The 17,597-nt window shown below is 47.8% G+C and overlaps 1 protein-coding gene across 1 annotated transcript in view; it reads right to left on the bottom strand.

The window, feature by feature from the left end:
* The window catches only part of LOC106574124 (sushi, nidogen and EGF-like domains 1), a 125,135-nt gene that overhangs the window by 46,823 nt on the left and 60,715 nt on the right, over positions 1 to 17,597 (bottom strand). The window contains exons 8-12 of the mRNA XM_045697462.2: positions 11,870 to 11,983; positions 10,675 to 10,788; positions 8,768 to 8,881; positions 2,939 to 2,995; positions 2,458 to 2,565 (exon numbers count right to left, since the gene is read on the bottom strand). Coding sequence (XP_045553418.1) covers positions 2,458 to 2,565; positions 2,939 to 2,995; positions 8,768 to 8,881; positions 10,675 to 10,788; positions 11,870 to 11,983 — 507 coding nt within the window. The remainder of the gene's footprint in view (positions 1 to 2,457; positions 2,566 to 2,938; positions 2,996 to 8,767; positions 8,882 to 10,674; positions 10,789 to 11,869; positions 11,984 to 17,597) is intronic.

Raw genomic sequence — 17,597 nt, 5'->3', positions numbered from 1 at the left:
TATACAGGGGGTACCGGTACAGAGTCAATGTGGAGACTATATACAGGGGGATACCGGTACAGAGTCAATGTGGAGGCTATATACAGGGGTGCCGGTACCGAGTCGATGTGGAGGCTATATACAGGGTGTTATGGTACAGAGTCAATGTGGAGGCTATATACAGGGGGTACCGGTACCGAGTCGATGTGGAGGCTATGTACAGGGTGTTACGGTACAGAGTCAATGTGGAGGCTATATACAGAGGGTACTGGTACCGAGTCGATGTGGAGGCTATGTACAGGGTGTTACGGTACAGAGTCAATGTGGAGGCTATATACAGGGGGTACCGGTACAGAGTCAATGTGGAGACTATATACAGGGTGTTACGGTACAGAGTCAATGTGGAGGCTATATACAGGGGGTACCGGTGCAGAGTCAATGTGGAGACTATATACAGGGTGTTACGGTACAGAGTCAATGTGGAGGCTATATACAGGGGGTACCGGTACAGAGTCAATGTGGAGACTATATACAGGGGGATACCGGTACAGAGTCAATGTGGAGGCTATATACAGGGGTGCCGGTACCGAGTCGATGTGGAGGCTATATACAGGGTGTTACGGTACAGAGTCAATGTGGAGGCTATATACAGGGGGTACCGGTACAGAGTCGATGTGGAGGCTATATACAGGGTGTACCGGTACAGAGTCAATGTGGAGACTATATACAGGGGGTACCGGTACAGAGTCGATGTGGAGGCTATATACAGGGTGTACCGGTACAGAGTCAATGTGGAGGCTATATACAGGGGGTACCGGTACCGAGTCGATGTGGAGGCTATATACAGGGGGTACCGGTACCGAGTCGATGTGGAGGCTATATACAGGGGGTACCGGTACCGAGTCAATGTGGAGGCTATATACAGGGGTACCGGTACCGAGTCGATGTGGTACCATCATTTCACTGTAAGGTCTCCACTTGTTGTATTCGGTGCATGTGACAAATAGTTTGATTTGATTTGAATACCACGTGGCTGCTAAGAAAGGGAACTGTGTTTACGCGTGATCAGGGGGTGTATTCATTCCACCGATTCTGTTGAAAAACTTTTCTTAAAACGGAAGCAAACGGAACAAAACGGGGATAAACATACCTGAATTTGTCCAATAGAAACTCTCGTTTGCGATTGTTGGACTAATGATTACTCCCTAGATCAGCTAGATGCAGGTAAGAATGTTCAAGGCGGTATTGAATGTGTCAATGCCTGTCCATGTGTCACTGTCTGTCATCTCAAATTTAGCTCTCGACCTGTGTTCACCTACATTGTAAACTTTCATTCATAGGCTAGGTTGTAATAACCTCATGATGAGTACAGGGAACATTCTAGTATCATGTAGTAGCCTGAACCTATCGATGTTACATTGAACTGGGTGACTGGAATATGAATGACATTCAATATGTTGTAATAGAAATAAGGCTGTGCTCATGAAAAGTAAAACGTCCTCCCTCATCTTAAACGTCACTGACCGCCACTGATATACCTGCTGTCTAACTGTCTCCACCTAGACTCTACTAGAAACGGGCTCTGACCTGGACCTGCTGTCTAACTGTCTCCACCTAGACTCTACTAGAAACGGGCTCTGACCTGGACCTGCTGTCTAACTGTCTCCAACTAGACTACTAGAAACGGGCTCTGACCTGGACCTGCTGTCTAACTGTCTCCACCTAGACTCTACTAGAAACGGGCTCTGACCTGGACCTGCTGTCTAACTGTCTCCACCTAGACTCTACTAGAAAAGGGCTCTGACCTGGACCTGCTGTCTGTCTTCACCTAGACTCTACTAGAAAAGGGCTCTGACCTGGACCTGCTGTCTGTCTTCACCTAGACTCTACTAGAAACGGCTCTGACCTGTACCTGCTGTCTGTCTCCACCTAGACTCTACTAGAAAAGGCTCTGACCTGTACCTGCTGTCTGTCTCCACCTAGACTCTACTAGAAACGGGCTCTGACCTGGACCTGCTGTCTAACTGTCTCCACCTAGACTCTACTAGAAACGGCTCTGACCTGGACCTGCTGTCTGTCTCCACCTAGACTCTACTAGAAACGGGCTCTGACCTGGACCTGCTGTCTGTCTCCACCTAGACTCTACTAGAAACGGCTCTGACCTGTACCTGCTGTCTGTCTCCACCTAGACTCTACTAGAAACGGCTCTGACCTGGACCTGCTGTCTAACTGTCTCCACCTAGACTCTACTAGAAACGGCTCTGACCTGGACCTGCTGTCTGTCTCCACCTAGACTCTACTAGAAACGGGCTCTGACCTGGACCTGCTGTCTGTCTCCACCTAGACTCTACTAGAAACGGCTCTGACCTGGACCTGCTGTCTAACTGTCTCCACCTAGACTCTACTAGAAAAGGGCTCTGACCTGGACCTGCTGTCTGTCTCCACCTAGAGCAGGGTCTGTGCCAGTCAGTACTTTACCTTCACAGTTGTCACCATAGAATCCTTGTGTACATGTGCAGTTGTAACTCCCAGGGCCGGTGTGTTCACAGATCTGGTGTTTCTCACAGCCTTCCCCCTCACAGGACACTGCCAGACAGACAAGAGAACCAGGATAGAAGGTTAGGATGAGGCTGGACATCTACTTTAGTTTATACCATAACTTGGCCTAAGGCAACACAGTGTATGATGCCAAAACACATAGAGAACAGGAAAGTACAGTACTTTGAAACAAGTGTTTGGAATAAAAAAATCAAAAATAAAAAAAAAGATTAGGAAATTATTAACTCTGAGAAAGACGTTTATCACATACAAGATATCCAATGCTCTTTTTCTATTTGACAGAGAGAGGTGGTTTTGTCCAATAGACTCCGAGCTGATTCCATGTTTCTGTCTGGCAAAACCTTAGACGGTCTGATGACCTACATTCAAATGACCTCCAAGCGTATAACCCAGCACTTACCTGTTTGATTTTCAGGCTGAGGAGTAGACGATGAATTCACATGGACCACCACCAACTCTACGAAAGAAAATAAGACAGTTTGAGGCTTTCTAGCTAATTGTAAGAATTATTCAGACAGTTACAAGGATAGTGTGCCAGCCATACTACGCCACAGCAATATTACACAAAGGGAGCTCTTTCTTTCTCTCTGTTTCGTGTTGTTGCTCTTGGTGGAGAAGCCCATCGCCAAGGCCTCAGCTCTCAGCCATTAACTAACCACACCGATGCTGAAGCTCTGAAAACAGGAGACGCCGCAAAACCTTTCAACAAACCACCAGGTCACTCTAACACTGAGCTCCTAGCCACTCTCAGGATGCTCCCAAACGGCACCTTGTTGCCTATACAGTACACTACGTACCATGGCCCCCTGGTCAAAAGTAGTGCACTATAAAGGGAAAAGAGTACCATTTGGGATGTGAACTCACCCATCTCATCCTCCCAGAGAGAGGTTAGTCACGTTCCGTTTAATACCTGCTGTCCCAATTGAAAACATGTTCTATTACAGGAAGTCAAAACAGAGAGCAGGAAGTAGGGCTCGCCGGCCGTCTACGGTAACATTTTATATCATGAACCATTGTTCCAAACATGTAAATTAAACCAGAGAAATGGCCTAGCTGGCATTCAGAATCAGAGTAAGGATGCATCCCAATTGGTCCCCTATTCCCAAATGGTCCCCTATTCCCAAATGGCCCCCAATTCCCAAATGGCCCCCTATTCCCAAATGGCCCCCTATTCCCAAATGGTCCCCTATTCCCAAATGGTCCCCTATTCCCAAATGGCCCCCAATTCCCAAATGGTCCCCTATTCCCAAATGGTCCCCTATTCCCAAATGGCCCCCAATTCCCAAATGGCCCCCTATTCCCAAATGGCCCCCTATTCCCAAATGGCCCCCTATTCCCAAATGGTCCCCTATTCCCAAATGGCCCCCAATTCCCAAATGGCCCCCTATTCCCAAATGGCCCCCTATTCCCAAATGGTCCCCTATTCCCAAATGGCCTCGTACTGACCAGGACCCATGTTGTGTGTCTACTCTCTAACTGCCATAAACTGGCAGAATAAAAGTAGGTGAATCCCAAATGGTACCCTATTCCCTAAAGGGGACTTAAGTAAGCCTTGTCGGAGCCAGAACGGCCCATAGGGCAGGAGTCTACCTCCTGTTTCTGTAGTGAGAGGCAGCTTGATGAGAACGGCCCATAGGGCAGGAGTCTACCTCCTGTTTCTGTAGTGAGAGGCAGCGTGATGAGAACGGCCCATAGGGCAGGAGTCTATCTCCTGTTTCTGTAGTGAGAGGCAGCGTGATGAGAACGGCCCATAGGGCAGGAGTCTACCTCCTGTTTCTGTAGTGAGAGGCAGCTTGATGAGAACGGCCCATAGGGCAGGAGTCTATCTCCTGTTTCTGTAGTGAGAGGCAGCTTGATGAGAACGGCCCATAGGGCAGGAGTCTACCTCCTGTTTCTGTAGTGAGAGGCAGCTTGATGAGAACGGCCCATAGGGCAGGAGTCTACCTCCTGTTTCTGTAGTGAGAGGCAGCTTGATGAGAACGGCCCATAGGACAGGAGTCTATCTCCTGTTTCTGTAGTGAGAGGCAGCTTGATGAGAACGGCCCATAGGGCAGGAGTCTATCTCCTGTTTCTGTAGTGAGAGGCAGCGTGATGAGAACGGCCCATAGGGCAGGAGTCTATCTCCTGTTTCTGTAGTGAGAGGCAGCTTGATGAGAACGGCCCATAGGGCAGGAGTCTATCTCCTGTTTCTGTAGTGAGAGGCAGCTTGATGAGAACGGCCCATAGGGCAGGAGTCTATCTCCTGTTTCTGTAGTGAGAGGCAGCTTGATGAGAACGGCCCATAGGGCAGGAGTCTATCTCCTGTTTCTGTAGTGAGAGGCAGCTTGATGAGAACGGCCCATAGGGCAGGAGTCTACCTCCTGTTTCTGTAGTGAGAGGCAGCTTGATGAGAACGGCCCATAGGGCAGGAGTCTACCTCCTGTTTCTGTAGTGAGAGGCAGCTTGATGAGAACGGCCCATAGGACAGGAGTCTATCTCCTGTTTCTGTAGTGAGAGGCAGCTTGATGAGAACGGCCCATAGGGCAGGAGTCTATCTCCTGTTTCTGTAGTGAGAGGCAGCTTGATGAGAACGGCCCATAGGACAGGAGTCTACCTCCTGTTTCTGTAGTGAGAGGCAGCTTGATGAGAACGGCCCATAGGGCAGGAGTCTACCTCCTGTTTCTGTAGTGAGAGGCAGCTTGATGAGAACGGCCCATAGGGCAGGAGTCTAGCTCCTGTTTCTGTAGTGTGAGGCAGCTTGATGCTAACGGCCCATAGGGCAGGAGTCTACCTCCTGTTTCTGTAGTGAGAGGCAGCTTGATGAGAACGGCCCATAGGGCAGGAGTCTACCTCCTGTTTCTGTAGCGAGAGGCAGCTTGATGAGAACGGCCCATAGGGCAGGAGTCTATCTCCTGTTTCTGTAGTGAGAGTCAGCGTGATGAGAACGGCCCATAGGACAGGAGTCTATCTCCTGTTTCTGTAGCGAGAGGCAGCTTGATGAGAACGGCCCATAGGGCAGGAGTCTACCTCCTGTTTCTGTAGTGAGAGGCAGCTTGATGAGAACGGCCCATAGGGCAAGAGTCTATCTCCTGTTTCTGTAGTGAGAGGCAGCTTAGAACGGCCCATAGGGCAGGAGTCTACCTCCTGTTTCTGTAGTGAGAGGCAGCTTGATGAGAACGGCCCATAGGGCAGGAGTCTACCTCCTGTTTCTGTAGTGAGAGGCAGCTTGATGAGAACGGCCCATAGGACAGGAGTCTATCTCCTGTTTCTGTAGCGAGAGGCAGCGTGATGAGAACGGCCCATAGGGCAGGAGTCTATCTCCTGTTTCTGTAGTGAGAGGCAGCTTGATGAGAACGGCCCATAGGGCATGAGTCTACCTCCTGTTTCTGTAGTGAGAGGCAGCTTAGAACGGCCCATAGGGCAGGAGTCTACCTCCTGTTTCTGTAGTGAGAGGCAGCTTAGAACGGCCCATAGGGCAGGAGTCTACCTCCTGTTTCTGTAGTGAGAGGCAGCTTAGAACGGCCCATAGGGCAGGAGTCTACCTCCTGTTTCTGTAGTGAGAGGCAGCTTAGAACGGCCCATAGGGCAGGAGTCTATCTCCTGTTTCTGTAGCGAGAGGCAGCGTGATGAGAACGGCCCATAGGGCAGGAGTCTATCTCCTGTTTCTGTAGTGAGAGGCAGCTTAGAACGGCCCATAGGGCAGGAGTCTATCTCCTGTTTCTGTAGTGAGAGGCAGCTTGATGAGAACGGCCCATAGGGCAGGAGTCTACCTCCTGTTTCTGTAGTGAGAGGCAGCTTAGAACGGCCCATAGGGCAGGAGTCTACCTCCTGTTTCTGTAGTGAGAGGCAGCGTGATGAGAACGGCCCATAGGACAGGAGTCTATCTCCTGTTTCTGTAGCGAGAGGCAGCGTGATGAGAACGGCCCATAGGACAGGAGTCTACCTCCTGTTTCTGTAGTGAGAGGCAGCTTGATGAGAACGGCCCATAGGGCAGGAGTCTATCTCCTGTTTCTGTAGTGAGAGGCAGCTTAGAACGGCCCATAGGGCAGGAGTCTATCTCCTGTTTCTGTAGTGAGAGGCAGCTTGATGAGAACGGCCCATAGGGCAGGAGTCTACCTCCTGTTTCTGTAGTGTGAGGCAGCTTGATGCTAACGGCCCATAGGGCAGGAGTCTACCTCCTGTTTCTGTAGTGAGAGGCAGCTTGATGAGAACGGCCCATAGGGCAGGAGTCTACCTCCTGTTTCTGTAGCGAGAGGCAGCTTGATGAGAACGGCCCATAGGGCAGGAGTCTATCTCCTGTTTCTGTAGTGAGAGTCAGCGTGATGAGATCGGCCCATAGGACAGGAGTCTACCTCCTGTTTCTGTAGTGAGAGGCAGCTTGATGAGAACGGCCCATAGGGCAAGAGTCTACCTCCTGTTTCTGTAGCGAGAGGCAGCTTGATGAGAACGGCCCATAGGGCAGGAGTCTATCTCCTGTTTCTGTAGCGAGAGGCAGCTTGATGAGAACGGCCCATAGGGCAGGAGTCTACCTCCTGTTTCTGTAGTGAGAGGCAGCTTGATGAGAACGGCCCATAGGACAGGAGTCTATCTCCTGTTTCTGTAGCGAGAGGCAGCTTGATGAGAACGGCCCATAGGGCAGGAGTCTATCTCCTGTTTCTGTAGTGAGAGGCAGCTTGATGAGAACGGCCCATAGGACAGGAGTCTATCTCCTGTTTCTGTAGTGAGAGGCAGCTTGATGAGAACGGCCCATAGGGCAGGAGTCTATCTCCTGTTTCTGTAGTGAGAGGCAGCTTAGAACGGCCCATAGGGCAGGAGTCTACCTCCTGTTTCTGTAGTGAGAGGCAGCTTGATGAGAACGGCCCATAGGGCAGGAGTCTACCTCCTGTTTCTGTAGTGAGAGGCAGCTTGATGAGAACGGCCCATAGGACAGGAGTCTATCTCCTGTTTCTGTAGCGAGAGGCAGCGTGATGAGAACGGCCCATAGGGCAGGAGTCTATCTCCTGTTTCTGTAGTGAGAGGCAGCTTGATGAGAACGGCCCATAGGGCATGAGTCTACCTCCTGTTTCTGTAGTGAGAGGCAGCTTAGAACGGCCCATAGGGCAGGAGTCTACCTCCTGTTTCTGTAGTGAGAGGCAGCTTAGAACGGCCCATAGGGCAGGAGTCTACCTCCTGTTTCTGTAGTGAGAGGCAGCTTAGAACGGCCCATAGGGCAGGAGTCTACCTCCTGTTTCTGTAGTGAGAGGCAGCTTAGAACGGCCCATAGGGCAGGAGTCTATCTCCTGTTTCTGTAGCGAGAGGCAGCGTGATGAGAACGGCCCATAGGGCAGGAGTCTATCTCCTGTTTCTGTAGTGAGAGGCAGCTTAGAACGGCCCATAGGGCAGGAGTCTATCTCCTGTTTCTGTAGTGAGAGGCAGCTTGATGAGAACGGCCCATAGGGCAGGAGTCTACCTCCTGTTTCTGTAGTGAGAGGCAGCTTAGAACGGCCCATAGGGCAGGAGTCTACCTCCTGTTTCTGTAGTGAGAGGCAGCGTGATGAGAACGGCCCATAGGACAGGAGTCTATCTCCTGTTTCTGTAGCGAGAGGCAGCGTGATGAGAACGGCCCATAGGACAGGAGTCTACCTCCTGTTTCTGTAGTGAGAGGCAGCTTGATGAGAACGGCCCATAGGGCAGGAGTCTATCTCCTGTTTCTGTAGTGAGAGGCAGCTTGATGAGAACGGCCCATAGGGCAGGAGTCTATCTCCTGTTTCTGTAGTGAGAGGCAGCTTGATGAGAACGGCCCATAGGGCAGGAGTCTACCTCCTGTTTCTGTAGTGAGAGGCAGCTTGATGAGAACGGCCCATAGGACAGGAGTCTATCTCCTGTTTCTGTAGTGAGGCAGCTTGTTGAGAACGGCCCATAGGGCAGGAGTCTATCTCCTGTTTCTGTAGTGAGAGGCAGCTTGATGAGAACGGCCCATAGGGCAGGAGTCTACCTCCTGTTTCTGTAGTGAGAGGCAGCTTGATGAGAACGGCCCATAGGACAGGAGTCTATCTCCTGTTTCTGTAGTGAGGCAGCTTGTTGAGAACGGCCCATAGGACAGGAGTCTACCTCCTGTTTCTGTACAAGTACACCTCTTGGACAGGATGCTAGTTTGTGGTCCCTGGTCAAAAGTAGTGCACTATATAAGGAATAGTGTGCCATTTGGGACGAAGGAATCAGTTGAATAGTACTCTTTCCAATGAATGGGAGGTTTTTATCAGTAGCTCACCTGTCTCACAGTGTGTTCCGGTGAAGGCGGCAGGACAGGAGCAGTTATAACCATACACCTGTTCTTTACACTCCCCTCCGTTCAGACAAGGTTGGGAAACACACTGATCCATGTCTGGTACCACAAACGACAACACAAATCTACGTTATTTAAACCTAGTCGTCATCTATGTGGGGAAACTGAGGATTTTGAAAAAAATGGGGACATTTCTAAGGTACTAATGAACTAGCATAGAGCCAAACCTGAACGGTTCTCTCTCTCAATTGGTCAGCGTCCCAAATGGAACCCTATTCCCTATGTAGGGCCCTGGTCAAATTGCACTATGTAGGGCCCTGGTCCATGTGCTCTATGTAGGGCCCTGGTCCATGTGCTCTATGTAGGGCCCTGGTCCATGTGCTCTATGTAGGGCCCTGGTCCAAGTGCTCTATGTAGGGCCCTGGTCCATGTGCTCTATGTAGGGCCCTGGTCCATGTGCTCTATGTAGGGCCCTGGTCCATGTGCTCTATGTAGGGCCCTGGTCCAAGTGCTCTATGTAGGGCCCTGGTCCAAGTGCTCTATGTAGGGCCCTGGTCCATGTGCTCTACATAGGGCCCTGGTCCATGTGCTCTATGTAGGGCCCTGGTCAATGTGCTCTATGTAGGGCCCTGGTCCATGTGCTCTATGTAGGGCCCTGGTCCATGTGCTCTATGTAGGGCCCTGGTCCATGTGCTCTATGTAGGGCCCTGTTCCATGTGCTCTATGTAGGGCCCTGGTCCATGTGCTCTACGTAGGGCCCTGGTCCATGTGCTCTATGTAGGGCCCTTGTCAAAGTGCTCTATGTAGAGAATAGGGGGCCATCAGGGATGTAACCTTTCTTACCAGTTCAGCTTGGATGCAGGCTAGTAAAACAGGTCTTCTCCCATCCATCTGTGTGTGTGTGTGTGTGTGTGTGTGTGTGTGTGTGTGTGTGTGTGTGTGTGTGTGTGTGTGTGTGTGTGTGTGTGTGTGTGTGTGTGTGTGTGTGTGTGTGTGTGTGTGTGTGTGTGCCTGCGTGTGTGTGTGTGTGTGTGTGTGTGTGTGTGTGTGTGTGTGTGTGTGTGTGTGTGTGTGTGTCCTGCGTGTGTGTGTCTGTGTGTGTGTGTGTGTGTGTGTGTGTGTGTGTGTGTGTGTGTGTGTGTGTGTGTGTGTGTGCCTGCGTGTGTGTGTCTGTGTGTGTGTGTGTGTGTGTGTGTGTGTGTGTGTGTGTGTGTGTGTGTGTGTCTGTGTCTGTGTGTGTTTCAGCAGGTTACCAGGTGTACTGTGACACTATACCAGGTGTACTGTTACACTATACCAGGTGTACTGTGACACTATACCAGGTGTACTGTTACACTATACCAGGTGTACTGTTACACTATACCAGGTGTACTGTTACACTATACCAGGTGTACTGTTACACTATACCAGGTGTACTGTGACACTATACCAGGTGTACTGTTACACTATACCAGGTGTACTGTTACACTATACCAGGTGTGTCTGGTATTAAGGAGTTGTCTCACATAGGAACAACAGTACAGAGACAGGTCTGAGATCTGTGTAATAGAGACAGGTCTGAGATCTGTGTAATAGAGACAGGTCTGAGATCTGTGGAATAGAGACAGGTCTGAGATCTGTGTAACAGAGACAGGTCTGAGATCTGTGGAATAGAGACAGGAATTGAAACTGCAGTGTGTTTGCAGCTGAACTGTAACCTGCTAAAAGCTATCAATCAGTCCAATACAGATTTTGTCTTCATGGGAACTCTCTCTGGATGAAGTAACATCTGTCCATTGTAATGTAGAAACCAGAGAGACTGTTTCCTCTGGGGGGAGAGATGTCTGGGTAGGCCCCTCGGCTAACTCACCTGTCTAACACAGAGCCCCAGTGTAGCCCCTCGGCTAACTCACCTGTCTCACACAGAGCCCCAGTGTAGCCCCTCTCACACACACAGGTGAAGTTGTCGACACCTTGTACGCACAGCGCACCGTTGAGGCAGGCTCCGTCTTTACACTCGTCAATGTCTGCAGGCAGAAACACACACACACACACACACACACACACACACACACACACACACACACACACACACACACACACACACACACACACACACACACACACACACACACACACACACACACACACACACACACACACACACACACACATATAGGATATTTACTCAGCTGATGAATATAGACGCTGCTCTCCTCACCCTGAAAATATGTGCTGCTGGCTGTGAAAGACATTAGAGAAGGTTTGATACATCTCCACAGGCTGGACTGTGGGAACAGGAACGGGGAGAGGAGAGGGGGACAGAGAGAGGAGAGGGGGGACAGAGAGAGGAGAGGGGGGACAGAGAGAGGAGAGGGGGGACAGAGAGAGGAGAGGGGGACAGAGAGAGGAGAGGGGGACAGAGAGAGGAGAGGGGGGACAGAGAGAGGAGAGGGGGACAGAGAGAGGAGAGGGGGACAGAGAGAGGAGAGGGGGGACAGAGAGAGGAGAGGGGGGACAGAGAGAGGAGAGGGGGGACAGAGAGAGGAGAGGGGGACAGAGAGAGGAGAGGGGGACAGAGAGAGGAGAGGGGGGACAGAGAGAGGAGAGGGGGGACAGAGAGAGGAGAGGGGGGACAGAGAGAGGAGAGGGGGGACAGAGAGAGGAGAGGGGGACAGAGAGAGGAGAGGGGGACAGAGAGAGGAGAGGGGAGAGGCAGCAAGCAGGGAGGAGAGGGGGACAGAGAGAGGAGAGGGAAACAGGGTAGGACTGAGAGAGGAGAGGGGGACAGGGAGAGGAGATGGGGACAGGGTAGGACTGAGAGAGGAGAGGGGGACAGGGTAGGACAGAGGGGGGAGGGGGACAGGGTAGGACTGAGAGAGGAGAGGGGGACAGGGTAGGACAGAGGGGGGAGGGGGACAGGGTAGGACAGAGAGGAGAGGAGAAAGGGGGAACAGAGAGGAGATGAGAGGGGAGAAGAGAGGAGAGAGGAGTGGGACAGAGAAGACCAGAGAGGAGAGAGGAGTGGAACAAGGTTGTGGGACAGATGTTTGTGTGATTGGGGTAAAGGTAGAGTAAGGAGAGAGGGAGGAAGAGAGGGTTCTGTACCTGTTTGGCAGACTGTCCCTGTAAACCCAGGTGGACACTGGCAGGTGAACCCGTTAACCTGGTCTGAACAGGTACCTCCGTTCTGACAGGGGTAGGACGAACACTCCTCTACATCTACACACACACACACACACACACACACACACACACACACACACAGAGAGAGAGAGACAGAGAGAGAGACAGAGAGACATGAGGATGAATAGGGTGACTGCAGTATCAACACATACAAGACTGAAAAAACCCAGGCTGATTTAGTAGAAGGTATTGAATTGTCCAAGAGGAGTGTTGCAGAGAGACCTGGCAGGAGGAGCAGAAAGACCTGGCAGGAGGAGTGTTACAGAGAGACCTGGCAGGAGGAGCAGAGAGACCTGGCAGGAGGAGCAGAGAGACCTGGCAGGAGGAGCAGAGAGACCTGGCAGGAGGAATGTTACAGACAGACCTGGCAGGAGGAGCAGAGAGACCTGGCAGGAGGAATGTTACAGACAGACCTGGCAGGAGGAGCAGAGAGACCTGGCAGGAGGAGCAGAGAGACCTGGCAGGAGGAATGTTACAGACAGACCTGGCAGGAGGAGCAGAGACACCTGGCAGGAGGAATGTTCTTTATTTATTTATTTATTTATTCCACCTTTATTTAACCAGGTCGGCCAGTTGAGAACATGTTCTCATTTACAACTGCAACCTGGCCAAGATAAAGCAAAGTAGTTCGACAGAAATAACAGCAGAGTTACACATAAACAAATGTACAGTCAATAACACAAAAGAAAAGAAAAATAGAAAGATCTATGTACAGTGTGTGTAAATGTAGAAGAGTAGGGAGGTAGGCAATAAATAGGCCCTAGAGGTGAAAAGAATTACAATTTAGTATTAATACTGGAGTGATAGATGTGCAGATGATGATGTGCAAGTAGAGATACTGGGGTGCAAAAGAGCAAAAAAATTAAATAAATGAGGGATGAGGTAGTTGGATGGGCTATTTACAGATGGGCTGTGTACAGGTACAGTGATCGGTAAGCTGCTCTGACAGCTGATGCTTAAAGTTACAGAGGGAGATATAAGACTCCAGCTTCAGTGATTTCTGCAATTCGTTCCAGTCATTGGCAGCAGAGAACTGGAAGGAAAGGCGGCCAAAGGAGGAATTGGCTTTGGGGGTGACCAGTGAAATATACCTGCTGGAGCGCGTGCTACGGGTGGGTGCTGCTATGGTGACCAGTGAGCTGAGATAAGGCGGGGCTTTACCTAGCAAAGACTCATAGATGACCTGGAGCCAGTGGGTTTGGCGACGGATATGTAGTGAGGGCCAGCCAACGAGAGCATACAGGTTGCAGTGGTGGGTGGTATATGGGACTTTGGTGATAAAACGGATGGCACTGTGATAGACTGCATCCAGTTTGCTGAGTAGAGTGTTGGAGGCTATTTTGTAGATGACGTCGAAGTCAAGGATCGGTAGGATGGTCAGTTTTACGAGGGTATGTTTGGCGGCATGAGTGAAGGAGGATTTGTTGCGAAATAGGAAGCCGATTCTAGATATAATTTTGGATTGGAGATGCTTAATAATGTGAGTCTGAAAGGAGAGTTTACAGTCTAGCCAGACACCTAGGTATTTGTAGTTGTCCACATATTCTAGGTCAGAACCGTCCAGAGTAGTGATGCTGGACAGGCGAGCAGGTGCAGGCAGTGATCGATTAAATAGCATGCATTTAGTTTTACTTGCATTTAGGAGCATTTGGAGGCCACGGAAGGAGTGTTGTATGGCATTGTTTGGAGGTTTGGAGGTTTGTTAACTTCTCTAGGGTAGGAGGCAGTATTTTGACATCCGGATGAAAGGCATGCCCAAATTAAACTGCCTGCTACTCAGACTTAGAAGGTAGGATATGCATATTATTAGTAGATTTGGATAGAAAACACTCTGAAGTTTCTAAAACTGTTTGAATGATGTCTGTGAGTATAACAGAACTCATATGGCAGGCAAAACTCTGAGAAAAATCCAACCAGGAAGTGGGAAATCTGAGGTTGTAGTTTTTTCAAGTGATTGCCTTTACAGTATCCAGTGACTTAGGGTTCATTTTTGCACTTCCTAAGGCTTCCACTAGATGTCAACAGTTGTTAGAAAGTTGTTCCAGGCTTCTGTGGTGAACAGAGAGCGAACAAAGGAAGTTGGAAGTTGTTGACTCAGGCAAGGATTGGTGCGCATTCATGTGAGAGTTAGCTGTGTTCCATGACATTTTTCAAGACATTGTAATCGTCCGGTTGGAAAATTATTTAAGTTTTATGTTAAAAAGGCCCTAAAGATTGATGCTATACATCGTTTGACATGTTTCTACTAACGTAAATAGAACTTTATTTGACTTTTCGTCGTGAAATTTTCAGCGCGCGTCCTACATTTGGAGTAGCTTACTGAATGCGCAAACAACAAGGAAGTATTTGGACATAAATTATGGACTTTATCGAACAAAACAACATTTATTGTGGCTCTAGTATTCCTGGGAGTGAATTCTGATGAAGATCATCAAAGGTAAGTGAATATTTCTAATCCTATGTATGATTTTAGATGACTCCAAAATGGCGGGTATCTGCTGTTGTATTCTGAACGCTGTACTCAGATTATTGCAAAGTGTGCTTTCCCCGTGAAGCTTTTTTTAAATCTGTCTCAGCGGTTGCAATAAGGAGATGTTTATCTATCATTCTTTGAATAACAGTTTAATATTTTATCAACATTTATATTGTGTATTTCTGTAAATTGATGTGCTCATTCACCGGAAGTTTTTGAAGGAGAAACATTTCTGAACATTACGGGCCAATGTAAAATGGGGTTTTTGGATATAAATATGAACTTTATCGAGCAAAACATACATGTATTGTGTAACATGAAGTCCTATGAGTGCCATCTGATGAAGATCATCAAAGGTTAGTGCTTAATTTTAGCTGTCTTTCGGGTTTTTGTGACGCCTCTTCTTGCTAGGAAAATGGCTGTGTTTTTTCTTGTCAAGGTGATGTCCTAACATAATCTAATGTTTTGCTTTCGACGTAAAGCCTTTTTGAAATCGGACAATGTGGTTGGATTAACTTCTTTGGGATAGGTGGCAGTATTTTCACAGCCGGATAAAAAACGTACCCGATTTAATCTGGTTACTATTCCTGCCCAGAAACTATAATATGAAAATAATTAGTAGATTTTGATAGAAAACACTCTAAAGTTTCTAAAACTATTTGAATGGTGTCTGTGAGTATAACAGAACTCATATGGCAGGCCAAAACCTGAGAAGATTCCATACAGGAAGTGCCCTGTCTGATCATTTGTTGTCCTTCTGTTGCATCTCTATCAAAAATACAGCATCTGTGCTGTAACGTGACATTTTCTAAGGCTTCCATTGGCTCTCTAAAGCCGCCAGAAAGTGGAATGGGGTGTCTGCTGTCTCTGGGCGAAGAACAGCAGGAGAATTTGTAAGTGGTCAGCCTGGGGACAGTGACACTGGAAATGCGCGGTCACGAGACTACTCCATTTTTTTCTTTCAGCCTTTGAATGAATACAACGTTGCCCAGTTGGAATATTATCGCTATTTCACGAGGAAAATAGCTTAAAAATCGATTTTAACCTGTTGGGGCTAGGGGGCAGTATTTTCACGGCTGGATAAAAAAACGTACCCGATTTAATCTGGTTACTAATCCTACCCAGTAACTAGAATATGCATATACTTATTATATATGGATAGAAAACACCCTAAAGTTTCTAAAACTGTTTGAATGGTGTCTGTGAGTATAACAGAACTCATTTGGCAGGCAAAACCCTGAGACATTTTCTGACAGGAAGTGGATACCTGATGTGTTGAATTACCTTTAAGCCTATGCCATTGAAACACACAGGGGCTGATTAATGTTTTGGCACTTCCTATTGCTTCCACTAGATGTCACCAGCCTTTACAAAGTGTTTTGAGTCTTCTACTATGAGATCTGACCGAACAAGAGCCTTGGAACGGTGATGGCCGATTAGACTCTGGCGTGCGAGGTCATGTTGGGTACCCTCGTTCCAATACGTTTTAAAGAGAATGCATTCGTCCACCTTGAATATTATTCATGTTCTGGTTAAAAAAGGCACTAATGATTTATGCTATACAACGTTTGACATGTTTGAACGAACGTAAATATATTTTTTCCCCTCGTTCATGAAGTGAAGTCCGGCGGGCTTAGATCATGTGCTAACAACACGGAGCTTTTTGGACATAAATGATGAGCTTTTTTGAACAAAACTACATTCGTTATGGACCTGGGATTCCTGGAAGTGACATCTGATGAAGAGAATCAAAGGTAATGGATTATTTACATAGTATTTTCGATTTTAGATCTCTCCAACATGGCCGTTTGTCTGTATAGCAAAGCGTATTTTTCTGGGCGCAGTGCTCAGATTATTGCAAAGTGTGATTTCCCAGTAAGGTTATTTTTAAATCTGGCAAGTCGATTGCGTTCAAGAGATGTAAATCTATAATTCTTTAAATGACAATATAATATTTTACCAATGTTTTCTAATTTTAATTATTTAATTTGTGGTGCTGACTTGACTGCCGGTTATTGAAGGGAAACAATTTCCTGAACATCAACGCCATAGTAAAACGCTGTTTTTGGATATAAATATGAACTTGATAGAACTAAAAATGCATGCATTGTCTAACATAATGTCCTAGGAGTGTCATCTGATGGAGATTGTCAAAGGTTAGTGCATCATTTTAGCTGGTTTTATGGTTTTGGTGACGCCTGTCTTTGAATTGACAAAACATTACACACAGCTATTGTCAATGCACTCTCCTAACATAATCTAACTTTATGCTTTCGCCGTAAAACCTTTTTGAAATCGGACAACGTGGTTAGATTAAGGAGATGTTTATCTTTCAAAGGGTGTAAGATAGTTGTATGTTTGAAAAATTTGAATTTTGACATTTATTTGGTTTCAAATTTGCCTCTCTTGAAATGCACCTGCTGTTGATAGGGTGCACCACGGGTGGCACGCTAGCGTCCCACATAGCCCCAAGAGGTTAAACAGCGTTTGACATGCTTCTAAGTACGGTAATGGAATATTTTGACATTTCTTGGCACGAAATGCGCTCGCGCGTCACCCTTCGGATAGTGACCTGAACGCATGAACAATACGGAGCTATTTGAATATAACTATGGATTATTTGGAACCAAAACAAGATTTGTTGTTGAAGTAGAAGTCCTGGGAGTGCATTCTGACGAAGAACAGCAAAGGTAATCCAATTTATCTAATAGTAATTCTGAGTTTAGGTTGTCCGAAACTTGGTGGGTGTCAAAATAGCTAGCCGTGATGGCCGAGCTATGTACTCAGAATATTGCAAAATGTGCTTTCGCCGAAAAGCTATTTTAAAATCTGACACCGCGATTGCATAAAGGAGTTCTGTATCTATAATTCTTAAAATAATTGTTATGTTTTTTGTGAACGTTTATCGTGAGTAATTTAGTAAATTCACCGGAAGTGTTCGGTGGGAATGCTAGTTCTGAACGTCACATGCTAATGTAAAAAGCTGGTTTTTGATATAAATATGAACTTGATTGAACAAAACATGCATGTATTGTATAACATAATGTCCTAGGAGTGTCATCTGATGAAGATCATCAAAGGTTAGTGCTGCATTTAGCTGTGGTTTTGTTTCTTGTGACATTATATGCTAGCTTGAAAAATGGGTGTCTGATTATTTCTGGCTGGGTACTCTCCTGA

This window comes from Salmo salar, chromosome 16, assembly GCF_965601325.2.
Source record: "Salmo salar chromosome 16, fSalSal1, whole genome shotgun sequence".
Classification (NCBI taxonomy): Eukaryota; Metazoa; Chordata; class Actinopteri; order Salmoniformes; family Salmonidae; genus Salmo; species Salmo salar.
This window is presented reverse-complemented; position numbering and strand designations above follow the sequence as displayed.